The 13,921-nt window shown below is 41.5% G+C and overlaps 1 protein-coding gene across 4 annotated transcripts in view; it reads right to left on the bottom strand.

Moving 5' to 3' along the window:
• BAP1 (BRCA1 associated protein 1) overlaps positions 1 to 13,911 on the bottom strand; it is a 94,571-nt gene extending 80,660 nt beyond the window's left edge. For 3 of the 4 annotated variants that reach the window (XR_009761461.1, XR_009761462.1, XM_061617934.1), the window contains exons 1-6: positions 13,717 to 13,910; positions 5,817 to 5,846; positions 5,568 to 5,622; positions 4,636 to 4,768; positions 2,117 to 2,236; positions 51 to 112 (exon numbers count right to left, since the gene is read on the bottom strand). Coding sequence is in view for 2 of the 4 variants with exons in the window: in XM_061617934.1 (XP_061473918.1) it covers positions 51 to 112; positions 2,117 to 2,236; positions 4,636 to 4,768; positions 5,568 to 5,622; positions 5,817 to 5,846; positions 13,717 to 13,753 (437 nt within the window). In the remaining 2 variants the exon portion in view is untranslated. Of the gene's footprint in view, positions 1 to 50; positions 113 to 2,116; positions 2,237 to 4,635; positions 4,769 to 5,567; positions 5,623 to 5,816; positions 5,847 to 13,716 lie in introns of all 4 variants that reach the window. The other variant, XM_061617941.1, reaches the window with a different exon arrangement.
• Between the last annotated feature and the right edge of the window lie 10 nt (positions 13,912 to 13,921).

Here is a 13,921-nt window from a genome sequence, read left to right as displayed (position 1 = left end):
AGATGTGACTTACTTTGCAGCAAGAAATTTTGTGTGGTGATCCCACTTACCTAGCATGGCTGTTATGTGCCTTGGCCAGTTCTGGGGCATTTCCAATGGCATAGCCTTTACTCTGGGGGGGGAGCAGGGCAAGAAAACAGGGCAGATTATGTCAAAAATGCATACATATCTGTTTTTACTAGAGCACTTTATCACTTAAGGAAGATCCTCTTTATTTATTTATTTATTTATTTATTTCAATTTTTATACCGCCCATAGCAAAGCTCTCTGGGCGGTGTACATCAAGTAAAAACACTTTACATTCAATTTAAAACCACCTGGTCATCAAATCAACAATTTAAACATACAGCAAAAACTAAGATTAACATAATTAAACCCATTAAATACAAGTCAAAAAGTAATTAGAAAAAGATGAACATATAACTATCTTTACAACATTAAATACAAAATACTAAAATATTAAAATACTAAGAATACTAAAAATACTAAAACGCCTGGGTAAAGAGGAAGGTTTTCACCTGGTGCCGAAAGGATAGTAAAGTAGGCGCCAGGCGTACCTCGTCAGGAAGGGTGTTCCATAGTTCGGGGGCCGCTACCGAGAAGGCCCTCTTTCTTGTAGTCGCCTTCCGGGCGTCTTTCTGAGTAGGCACCCGGAGGAGGGCCTTCGATGTTGAGCGCAGTGTACGGGTAGGTTCATATTGGGAGAGACGTTCCATCAGGTATTGCGGGCCCGTGCCGTGTAAGGCTTTATAGGTTAAAACCAGCACCTTGAATCGAGCCCGGAAACATATAGGCAGCCAGTGCAAGTGGGCCAGAATCGGTGTCACATGTTCCGACCGCTTGGTCCCAGTTATTAATCTGGCCACTGCATTCTGCACAAGCTGCAGTTTCCGAACCGTCTTCAAGGGGAGCCCCACGTATAGTGCATTGCAGTAGTCCAATCCTCTGCCTCAAATGCTTATAGCCATCTCCCTTCTGGACTGAATTTATTTATTTATTTATTATTTGATTTATATCCTGCCCTTCCTCCCAGTAGAAGCCCAGTAGGAATTCAGAATGGCATATTCAGAATTCCCAGCAGGAATTCAGAATGGCATAACATGGACCCTACTACAGCTAAACAGGAGGCCTGTTCTCTCAAAGCCAAGTAAAGCTTACCAAACAACAATGGACATTGTTTAGAGCAGTGGTTCCCAACCTGGGGGCTGGGACCCCCAGAGAGGCCGTGAAGTAATCCAGAGGGGGCCGTGAACAGTAAAGAAATGAATTATTTATTAATTTTTTTTCAAGTCTTCACTCCCTCGACACTGTCTGCTTTCCGCTGCTGCTGCAGATGACACCTCCCCCTTGCTCCAAACGAGAGGGGAAGCCTTTTCCTGAAGTGCTAGAGCGTCCTTCAGGCGCACTAAGGGCAGGCATCTACCTATAAAATACATGGCAGATGCCAAAGGAGGCTGAGGGTGGGGCTACCAGGAAGAAGAGGGGATTACTATCACTGATTCCTGTCTCCTTGCACTGCTGCTACTGGCAACGCCCTTACTTAGAATGAGAGGAGAGGGCTTCTTGTGAAGCAAAAAGAAGCAAGCCTGCAAAGAAAGCCTGCCTCCCTGGGGGGAGGGGGTCACAATTTTTTTTCAGCGTATAAAGGGGGTCCCGTGCTCATAAAGGTTGGGAACCACTGGTTTAGAGGACTACAACCACAGTTTGACCAGACAAAGGAGGAAAAATGTGTCCTCCGATATACTTCTTCATTTTTGCCAAGCAGGGAAAATAGTAATCCATTATTATCTCTGCTGATAGAATTGCGCATAGGGATTATTGGTCCAATCCTCTAAAACATCCATATATTCCATGTTACTCAGGTTTCTCCAAGAACAAGAGGATAACCTTAGGTTAAGAAGCCTCACGGCATTTCTAGCTCCATCCTAACCTCTCCTCCACAGTGATATTGACAAACTGATATGCTTAAGTTTCCTTGGGCAAACAAGTAATAGGGGAACAGCGCAGGTTGGCTGGGAAAGAAGAAAAAGGAGATTTCACAAAAACACTTTGAGAGATCAGCAGTCTACAGTGATTTCAGGTTATCCCAGTCTGCATGCACATTGCTGCATCATACCTCTGGACTAAACCCTTTCGTGAACTCCTTCATTCGGCTCAGAGTTGGCCCCAGGTCAACACTGCTGCAGTTCAGGAGCACACTCAACAATGCATGTGTGGCACAAGAATTGGGAATCAGCTATAAAAAGAACACAATATGAAACACAGCAATGAAACAGTCATCCAGGCTAAGTGAAAGCCACCTCTGCAGTCATGCTTTCAAAGGTACCATTGCAGCTATTAGGGCTTCAAGCAAAACATCTATTCCTACTGCACAGTAATAGGCCCATACTCCTAAAAAGATCAATCAACACAGATCAGACCACATTAGTAAGAATGACATCATCAGATTTTAAAAATGTTTTTAAAGATGTTTTGTTTTAATATGTTTTATAGTCTGTTTTTATGATGTTTTACGTTGTTTTTAGTGTTTTTGTTTGCCGCCCTGGGCTCCTATTGGGAGAAAGGGCAAGATGTAAATTTAATAAATAGATAAATAATAAACCAGAGAAAAGCTGTGACTGAGAAAGCCCAGAGCTTGGAAGATTACTTCTAAAAAGGAATAAATTACAATTACTGTTACATGGCCCCCAAAAGGAATAAATTACCATTATGATTACAATTTTTCTGAAAGGAATTGATTGCTTTACCGTTACTCAAAAGTAATCATTACAATTACACTTAAGTTTCTTAAAAAACAACTAGAATGCCTACAAGGTGCTGGCCTTGGCAGCTGCACACTAAGTCACCTAAAACAACATTAAAAATAAACACAACACAGAGAGAGAGGTAGTACAATAATTCTTTTTATCCATAAGATAGCAGTGGTGGTCTCTCCGCTGATAAGGAGGCAGCGAGGGAGGCAGAGGCCACATTCAGATCTTTGCACGTCAGACCAAGTGCAACCCTACACATACTCAGCCAGCAACCATAATCTCTCTCAGTTAAACACCTCCCGGACCCTTCTCTGCCACCAACTAAGGAACACCTTAAGGAACATTTCCCTCTGAGATGCAATAAAGTTAAAACACTGCAAATGCAGCGAAGTAGCCAGAGAGGGCAGCGGAGGCCGCTTTGCATGCCAAGTGCAAACACAGTATTCACACACACACACACACACACACACACGTCATTTTTCACCTCCACAGTTCTTTATCTCCATTCTACTGCTGCCTCCTTCTCCTTTATCCATGTTCTTGCCTTCCACTACATTCTTCACCCCCATCAATTTTTTAAACAATTGTTTTTTCCACTCCACCCCATCTCACTCTCCACCTCCTCCCTCGTCGCCTCCTACCTACCCACAGAGCATGAGGGAAGAGCAACACTGCACAGAAGCCCAGTTTGAGGCACATGATTTTCATCCACAAATCAGAGGAGCAGAAGACGTCCCCTGCTCCCCGCCCAAGTAATGCCCAAAAGTAATGCTGGAAACATTACAATTACTCCTCAAAAGTAATAAAATTACTCCTATTACAATCAAAATGTAAAGGAATTATCCACTTGTTCCTCAAAAAGTAATAAATTACAAATAATTCATTTTTTGTAACTAATTACTTCCAAGCTCTGACAAAGTCACTTAAATGTCCACACCAAGGCATCAGAGAACACATACTACACATACTGTATTGAATCTCTTTAGGTCCCAGTTGTGTTACATGATGAGTGAAGAGCATGCAAGAAGCCTAAATGAGAAAACTGAAATATCTTTGGAATATTTTAACCTATATTTCAACCTATAAGAAAAGAGGACAACCTACTGAGCCCACTAATAGATGTGCCGTTTGCAGCATATGCTTCTGAATCGTTCCCATCTTCAGCAGAAACCATGCTGAAAAAATACACTACAAACAGATTTAAACAATGCACCCTCTACAAAGGAAAAACTGAGCAAGTTATGCATATTTGACTTAATTGGGACATTGATTGTGGGATTTGGTCTTTCCATCTGTAGAGAATTCTGGATTTCAAATAAGACTTTAGCTATATAGTTGAGAAAAGCAGTTGGATACACAGGGAGTGAAAGCCTGGTTTGATGTTACAGTTTTGGTCTAATAAATCATGAGACCATGATGTCTTAACAAGACCACTGTGAAAGCAAAGACTGTTGCCAAAAGAAGGGCAGTTTAATGGAGACTGACAGATGCACCAAAGGAGCTGAAGTTAAGTCAGATATGGTGATTATGGCAGGCTTTGGGAATGAACAAATAACATTACAAGGGTTGGAGGGGTACACCCTTATCACAAATATGAGAATGCCCTACTCTGTAACTAAATTATGAAAGGCAGCCTGGAGTTTAACCTTGTCTGAAGTCATAGCCCTTATCTCAAAAGTGGCCGAGGTCAATTGTGGTCACTCAAGGATGAGGGACAGGTACTCTGCACATACTCAAAATCAGTCTTCTTTAATAGTAATTCTCATATTGCAGAACTGAGCCAAATAATTTGTTCTCAGTGCTAGGGATCAGACAGGCTCACATTAAGCCCTGCCTCTATCCAACTGGGGAAATCCTTCTTTCTTCATCTATATCAGCTCACCTGATGAGCAAAGAACATGTTATTGACAATGTCATCATCAATCACTGAAGTCTCATCTACCAGAGTTGAGACTTTCCGTCGGGACCGGCGTTCTTCAATCCATTTGAAAAGGAAGATAAACCCATAGACTGGCCTGAAGAAAAAAATGGAGACAGCAGGGCACCAATGTTGCTGTGTCACTTCTAAAATACATCTTTAAACAGTTCTCTAGTCATTTATACACATTCCAGCCTAAGAGTTGCACTCATTTAAATAATATCTATAGGTGATAACAGCTGACAAAAAAAAATGGACAAAGTCAACCCTACCACATTACAAATTCTCCTTCCTGATCAGTTGGTAGTCAGGTTTTCTGAAGCCTTTTTCAAAGTACTTTTGGCTGAGTCAGGTCTTTGACTAAACCTGCCCCACACCTGACATCATACATGATGCCAAGTGTAGGGAAAGTGGGCTTGGCCTGGCCAAAATGACCTAATGGGCTGAATGGGGAGGCCTAGTAGGCCTAATCAGGCCTGCAGACTAGAGGTTCTCTACTGTGAGTATAGTCTCATGTTCTTACAGTCTGTCACTAGGTTTGTGTAGCAGCTGGGCTGACTCTTAACACTTTATAAAAAAGCCTCCTTGCTTAAAAACAATTGCAATCTGAATATAAGAGGAGTCACTATTCCATCTTTATTATAAGCATCTAATAAATTGTTAAATCACAATGTCTGTCTTAACCCTATTGTTAACAATATTTTTATATGTTCTCTGTTCTGCACTATTTAACAACATCCAGCCCTTTAAGATTCATGACATTTTATATTTGATAGAAGTGGAACAATGTCAACATAAATGTCCTCAACAATGTGATTATACGTAAGTGTCAGGATGAGTCACAAACATCAGAAGGATATTTTGATTTTCCCTAATCAATACAATTAGTAACGTACCCTTGGCATTTGCTCTGTAAATCATAGATTTCTTCAACTTGTACCCCCTTAACACCTACAAGAAGACACAGGAGTTAGCATATGGGAAGGCAGGGCCAAGAAATATTCATAGGGCAATATCCTGTTAGTCATGCTCAGAGTAGTCCCATTGAAACAAATGGACTTAAGTTAGTCCATTTATTTCAGTGGGACTATTCCGAGTATGACTAACACTGGATATCACTCATAGATTACTGACTGCATACTCACCAAAATCCTCTACCAACAATGTGAAGAGACCTACAAAATAATACAAAATAAAATATTACTTACTGAGCAATCCATGTATTCTGCAGAAAGAAACTGTTGGTATTTATTTTAGTCTAAGTGACTCACTATGAATGTTAAATGTAAAATTAAGACTAGAAATTATACAGTCAAAGAATAGTATTGGGCGCCTTCATAAAGAATTCAGATGTGTAATATTTCAATTCCAGCTAAAGAATATATGCAACAAAAGCAGCTGCCTAGGCTGAAACAATTCATGGAGCAACATCACACATTCTTCCAATTTTCATTATTGGCCACATGTTGGCCGTTCTTTTCCTCCCTCTAACTGCAGCCCCTATGTCAAAATACACAACTGCTTCAGACTTCAGGCATTGTTAATTTGTTTGAATTTGGGAAAGCATATGGAGGAACGTGGAGTAGGTAAATAGGAAAAAAGTACCTGTCTCTAGGAAAAACTGAGACTGGGCATTCTGAACATATTGCACTGATGCTTCATGAACTCCACTGGTTCCTTGTCAGTTTCTGGGTTCAATTCAACATGCTGGTTTTGACCTAAAATTCCTTCATAATTTGGGACCAGGGCACTTGAAAGAGCACCTGACTTCACAGGGGCCTATCTATACACTAAAATCTTCAGCAGAGGCCCTTCTCCAAGTATGCCTGCCACCTAAGATGTGACAGCTTCCTACCAAGAAAGGGACCTTCTTAACAGTGGCATCCTAACTATGAAATGCTCCTCTGAGAGAGACTTACCTGGCACCTACCTTGCTGTTATTATGACACCAAGGAACAACCTTTCTCAAGCCTTCTCATATTATTGTTTATATCTGCTGATGATTTTATGCTGCTATTAATAAGTGACATATCATTATTATTATTTATCACTTTTAAATCTCACCCTTCCTCAAAGGAGTTCAGGTTGATGGGACCACAAACGCGTGAGGTAGGTTGGGCTGTACGAGGGTGACTGGCCAAAGGTCACTTGCTGAGCTTTGCAGCCTGAGGACACACATCTACATCTCCCCAGTCCAAGTCCAACACAGGTGAAAAAGGGGGGGTTGGGGACCAAGGCCCTAGCTAGCCAGACAACAATTTCCAAAGTCAAATTGGTTCACCATATAAGCCCATTTCTGTTTGGTTGTTTTTTTAAAAATATCTCCGTTTATTTTCTGAACCAATCTAACATAAGCCTAAGGGTGCAAAAATAATAACTGAAGCTCCCCAGCCTCAGAAAATAAGCACAGAGGACTGATACCGAACAGAGGGATTATTGGATGCATACTTAAAATTAATCTACTGTGGTGAAGTATAAACTTTCATGAGTTCCACTGCAGAAAACCATCAGCATATACATTTTAATAATAAATCTTCCTCTTGAATAGAGCCTCAGTTGTTCACTACAGAAAGTGTCTATTGCCTTAGCAGCATTCACTGTTTTATATATAGCAATACATTTCAACCTTCTTGGTATATCCTTTTAAATCATTTGGCATTATGTACATTTTTAAGCCACTTCACTGTTTGATATTAAATATCTAGAATCTTCTCACACATGAATTTTGACAAAGAGACAGTTGGATTTGTAGCAGGACAAACACAAGAGAACACACCCTGTCACAAGGAAAACAAAGGCTCAGTTCAGATAAACAGCAAACACATATACAGACCAACATGAATCTGATTTTAGATAGCAACATCTCCACAACCACCTGGCACACAACATTATGGGCCTAGATATGGGCAGTATGCTGCTGGAGGATATAACTTGTTCAAAAAGAACAGAAGGGCTAGAAAGGGAGGCGAAGTCGTGCTGTATGTTAAAAGTATTATATCCCTGCTCAGAAATATAGCAGGATGAGCTTGCTCCACCGAGAGTACCTGGATTAAAATTACTGGGGCAAGGAATAAAAGGAATATGGTGGTTGGAGTCTACCACCGACCACCCAATCAAGGAGAAGCCAAGGATGAAACTTTTGAAAAGCAAATTGCCAGTTTTTCAAGGAGGCATGATGTAGTAGAACTGGGGGACTTCAATTACCCCAATATCTGTTGGGAGACAAATTCTGCCACACACAGCACTGCCAAGAAATTCTTGACTTGTGTTGGCGATAATGTCCTACAGAAAGTGGAGGAAGGAACCAGAGGGTCAGCTATCCTTGATTTGATTCTAACCAATAGAGATGACTGGAGTGACAGTTACGGAAACTCTGAGGGAAAGTGACCACATTATACTTGAGTTTTTGATGTTACAGGGAGCAACAGTTGAGAGTAGCCATATGCATACCGTGGACTTCAGGAAAGCCGACTTTAATAAACTCAGAACAATGATAAGTAAGGTTCCATGGCAAGTGACCTTAATGAGAAAAGAAGTCCAAGATGGGGGGGGGAGTTACTAAAAAAGGAAATTCTAAAGTCTCAATGGCAAACAATTCCAACAACGAAAAAAGGGGGAAGGCAGCAGAAGAAGCCAATATGGCTTCACAAAAAGCTTAAAGATGACCTGAAAACAAAAAAGGACATGTACAGGTAGTGGAAGGAAGGTCAGATCACAAAGGAAGAGTACAGGCAGGTAGTACAGAATTGCAGGCATGGCAACAGGAAAGCTAAAGCTTAGAATGAGCTGAGGTTAGTGAGAGATGCCAAAAGCAACAAAAAACTTTCTTCAGGTACATCCATAATTAAAGACAGAGAAAAGAAATGGTGGTACAGCTGTTCAATGAAGATGGCAAAATGATGACAAGGAAAAGACAGAAGCGCTCAATTCCTGCTTTGGCTCAGTCTTCTCCCAAAAAAGGGTCTATGACCCTCCTGGCAAATGTGAAGTTGAAGGGGCAGGATTGGAGCTTGAGATTGATAGACAAATGGTCAAGGAATACCTAACCGCTTTAAACAAGTTCAAAACTCCAGGGCCCAATGAACTGCATCCTAGAGTATTGAAGGAACTGGCTGAAGAACTCTAGGATCCACTGTCTATTATCTTTGCAAAATTGTGCAGGATGGGTGAAGTGCTGGATGACTGGAGGAAGGCTAATGTTGTCCCTATCTTCAAAAAGGGCAAAAAGGAGGAACCGGGGAACTACAGACCAGTCAGCCTGACATCGATCCCTGGGAAAATTCTGGAAAAGATTATAAAGCTATCTGTCTGTAAGCATCTTGAAAATAATGCAGCAATTACTAGAAGCCAAAGATTTATCAAGAGCAAATCCTACCAAACTAATCTTATCTCATTTTTTGTTCAGGTAAAGTCCCTGGTAGACTGTGCGAAAGCTGTGGACACAATATATCTCAACTTCAGGAAAGCTTTTGACAAAGTGCCCCATGATATTTTGATTAGCAAGCTAGCTAAAAGTGGGCCAGATGGAACAACTATCAGGTGGATCCACAGTTGGCTACAGAATCGTACTCAAAGAGTGCCTATCTATGGTTCCTTTCAAATTGGGGGGACATAAAGAGTGGGTACCGCAGGGCTCAGTCCTGGGCCCAACGCTCTTCAACATTTTAATTAATGACTTGAATAAGAAGGGGCAGGGAATGCTTACCAAATTAGTAGATTACAGACTGGTAAGGGATAGCTAACACTCTGGAGGGCAGAAACAAAATTCACAGTAATCTTGATAGGCTGGAGCAGCCTTTCCCAACTAGTGTGCCTCCAGATGTTGTTGGACCACAACTCCCATCAGCCTCAGCCAGCATTGCCAATGGTCAGGAAAGATGGGAATTGTGGTCCAACAACATCTGGAGGCACACTGGTTGGGAAAGGCTGGGCTGGAGCACTGGACTGAAAACAACCAAATGAAATTCAACAGGGATAAATGCAAAGTTCTACACTTAGGAAAAAGAAACCAAATGCACAGCTATAAGATGGGGGATACTTGGCTCAGCAATACTACATGCGAGAAGGATCTTGGAATTGTTGTTGATCACAAGCTGAATATGAACTAACAGTGAGAAGTGGCTGTAAAAATGGCACATGCTATTTTAGGATGCGTTAACAGAAGTATAGTTTCCAAACTACATGAAGTACTAGTTCCCCTCTATTTGGCACTGGTTAGGCCTCATCGTGAGTACTGCATCCAGTTCTGGACACTGCACTTTAAGAAGGATGCAGACAAACCGGAACGGGTTCAGAGGAGGGCAACAAGGATGATCAGGGGACTGGAAACAAAGCCCTATGAGAGACTGAAAAAAACTGGTTATGTTTAGCCTTGAGATGAGAAGGCTGAGGGGAGATATGACAGCACTCTTCAAGTACTTTAAAGGTTGTCACATAGAGGAGGGCTAGGATCTCTTCTCGATCGTCCCAGAGTGCAGGACATGGAATAATGAGCTCAAGTTACAGGAAGCCATATTTCAACTGAACATCAGGAAAAACTTCCTAACTGTAAAAGTGGTACAACAATGGAACCAGTTACATAGTGAGGTGGTGGGCTCTTCAACAATGGAGGCATTCAAGAGGCAGATGTGCTTTAATTTGGACAGCCACCTGTCAGGTATGCTTTAATTTGGATTCCTGCATCAAGCAGCGAGTTGGACTCAATTGTCCTTATAGGGCCCTTCCAACTGTACTGTTCTATGATTCTGTGAACATATCAAGTCGTCTGTCATTGGCTGGCATTAGGGTTGCCAAGTCTCCAGTTTTCACCCTGAGATTTTTGGGGTCCTCTCTGGGTCTCCGGATAAGTCACCCCAATCTCCAGACTCTTAGCTTTCATTTTTTAAAAATTAAGTTTCCAGGTGGTCTGGTTCAAGAGATATACACCAAAACGTCAGCCCCCCCTGCCGCAACTTGTTAAATGAGCTCGTAGTTGGCTGCTCTAACACCACCCTTTCATGTTTTTAGCCAATAAATGAACACAATTGTGATTGACAAGGGATTTGTTAACCTCAACAGCTAGAACTCATTGCAACTGTTGTCTTTTCCTGCTTGTCTGAAAATCTCACAAATTGTGTGCAGGTCAGGAGATGTAGAACAAAAAATCACAGCAGGATCTTGGTAGGCAATTGTTTACTATAAACAATTTCATTTATGATTATAATAAAAGTGTACATGCAGGGTTTTTTAAATTACTTGCAAAAATAGCATATTCATTTTATCTTTCAAATATTTTTTGAACAGAAATTTAAAAGAAGTGTGCATGCAGCATATGATTACAATGTGTTATACTTTTCTAATTATGAGGAGTAAAATAAGTTTACATTTTTCTGGGCTGTTGAAGAGGGCAGTTTATTGGTCTAGTTCATAGCCTGTTTTGAAAACCTTTCCAATATGAAGCTTTAATCCTATACTCGTTTTTCTGGGAGTAAAGCTGCAATGCTTATCGCACATACCGGAAGTAAATTCCACTGGAATCAATAGGACTTACTTTTGAGCAGACAAAGTTAAGATTGTGTTGTAAATCAATGTGACTTTTGAGTGAACATAGCAAAGGATTGTGTTTTTGTTGTAAATCTTTCTCTCCTGCTTCAGTCCTACTTTTTAAAGTAATTAGGCAGGGCTTACCTAGGTGTCACTGCTTTTATCCTGTAGGAAAATAATACTGATATTATTATTATTTTTTAAAAATGTTCTGCAATGACCAACTAGTTTTGACAATAAACTATTATATGGTTTATATATTTTATATATATATTAATATATATTATATTATATGGTATATATATTTTTACATCTCCAGTGTGAAGGGCTGTAGCTCAGTGGTAGGGCACATGCTTTGCATGCGAAGATCCAAAATCCAATCTGTGGAAAAGACTATTGCCTGGAATCCTGGAGAGCCATTGCTAGTCCATGTCATCAGTACTGAGCTAGATGGTATCAAATGGCCTGTGTCTATATAAGGCAGGTTCCTTTGTTCCTAAAAGAGGAAAGAGACCCAAGAGCCACAATGACTCTAAAATGTATTTATGTATCTTATTTACAACATTTATATATCACTTTGTTGTAAAAAAAAACCCCTCAAAGCAGTTTACAGAAGGAATTAAAACAATGAAATTATTGGCAAAATCAGTTAAACACAGGTATTTAAAAACATTCAAAATAATCAAACCAACAATTAGTTAAAAACAGATAATAAACATAGTAGCTTCTACATGCCTATGTTATTAGCAGGTGCCAAAAAGAGTACAATGAAGGCACCTGCCGAATGTCAATAGGCAGGGAGTTCCAAAGTGTAGGCGCTGCTACACCAAAGGATCTATTTCTGACAAGAGCAGAACAAATACTATGTGGCACCTATAACACGGAAGTTACACCTGGAACTTGGCCTGGTAGCAAATTGGCAACCAGTACAGATTTCAGAGCAGAGGTATCATGTGCTGGTAGAGTTTCTCTCATGTCAGCAATTGTGCAACAGCATTCTGCACTAACTGCAGCTCCTGGATCAGGTTGTGCTGCATGGGGATTTCTGTGACCTTGGATGACTGGCTGTCAGGATTTTTTTAGTTTTGGTTAGGAATACTGACTGGTTGTGGGATGCTGAGTTTTCGGTCTTAATCATAGGAATTTTGTTGTGACTGGTATGCTGTTGCATTTAGGAAATAATCAATGTGTTTTCCCTTTTCTATTTGCATTTCATTTATCTCTGACCTCACTCCCTTACATCCATAGAACCAACAACAGTGGTTCCATGTGGTTCCATGTGGTCAGCTCAACCCCCTTAAACCCACCGATGATGCACCTTGTTATTTGCATGATGGTTTGTTTCTTGCCCAATAGTGGTAAAAGAGAATTCACATACTGGGTTCCCAAGCTACTGCCTGTGAAGGTAAACCAAACCGTGTGTGTTTTCTCTCTGTCAATTATTACTCACTGGAATTGGGTTGGCTGTCAAAGTGAGTTTATAGTAGCCCACAAGGTAGGCAGAAAAGGGTATAGAATCTTCTTAACTCTTTTCTCATTTCTCAAACCTCTCTCTGCAGTGAAGGGTTAAGTCTGTAAAGATGTTTGGAGCAACCACATTAAAAGGCAGGCAGGGTGGGCATTCCAGGCAGGGAGTTGCCACTATTTTTTAATATGGATATCTTTGCAGAGGATCTCTAGTCAAGACTTACCAACCAATCCTAACCATATCTGCTCAGAAGTAAGTCCTGTTGAGTTCTATGGGGCTTGGTCCCTTAGCAAGTATGTTTAGAATTGCAGCCTTCAGGGGCATCTGTCTTTACTCCTGAGTGCTCTCCTCTAACATCTTCACAACATTAGGCTCCCTTCTTCCTACAATGGCCTTCTGGTGACTGGCCTGGCCTGGCCTGAGGGCACTTGAACCCTTTTTTGCCAGAAGCAAGAAGGCTAGATTAAATGTTCCCTACCTAGGCTCCCTAAGCAGGTGAGAAGGAAAGATCCTGTCACTTCCGCCGAACCTGGGAACGTTCTCATTTAGTTAAGATTTCTATCTTAATTTTTAATCAGAGAACTTTTTTGTTTGAGTGGTATGCGCCAAACAACTATGATTGATGCTGAATGACATCACTAGGGCCCACCCCTGAAATCTCAGGGTTTGGGAAGCTTCTGGCAACCCTAGCTGGCATAGATACCCATGCCCCAGTTCTTGCCAGCTGTCTATCTATTAAAGTTATACATTACACATCCTGATACCCCAACTTTACCATCAAACCCATAATACCCCTTTGATCGAAGCTCTTTCCCCCAATGAAAACACTGACAAAGAACAACTCCCTGATCACCAACCCCCGCCCCCACGGCCATACCACTCTTAGCACCCATCGCTCTCTTAGTTCCTAACCTTTGAAGGCAGCGGGGGAGAGACGTTTACCCCCCTCTTCCCTCCTTTTCTGGGTCTCCCCCTCTATCCTCCTTCTTTTCGCTGCCTCTCTTCCTTAGGCCTCCACTCCTGAGTCCCCGGCAACCCGAGGCTCATTCACTCACCAGGGTCGCTCTCCAGCTCCAGCCAGCCCTTATTCATCTTCCCCCTGGGTCAGGCCTCAGCGCCATGACCAGCTCCAGACTTCCCTCAAATACCCGCCGCCCCCAGCCGTTAGAAACTCCAATTTCACCCCTCCTCTTCCTCAACCACCTACAACAACAAGACCCCCCCTTTCACAGAGCCGCCTGTTCTCTACGTCATACCAGC

Source organism: Rhineura floridana, chromosome 3, assembly GCF_030035675.1.
Source record: "Rhineura floridana isolate rRhiFlo1 chromosome 3, rRhiFlo1.hap2, whole genome shotgun sequence".
Taxonomy (NCBI): domain Eukaryota; kingdom Metazoa; phylum Chordata; class Lepidosauria; order Squamata; family Rhineuridae; genus Rhineura; species Rhineura floridana.
The sequence above is the reverse complement of the archived record's forward strand: the minus strand, read 5'-3'. Positions and strand labels throughout refer to the sequence as shown.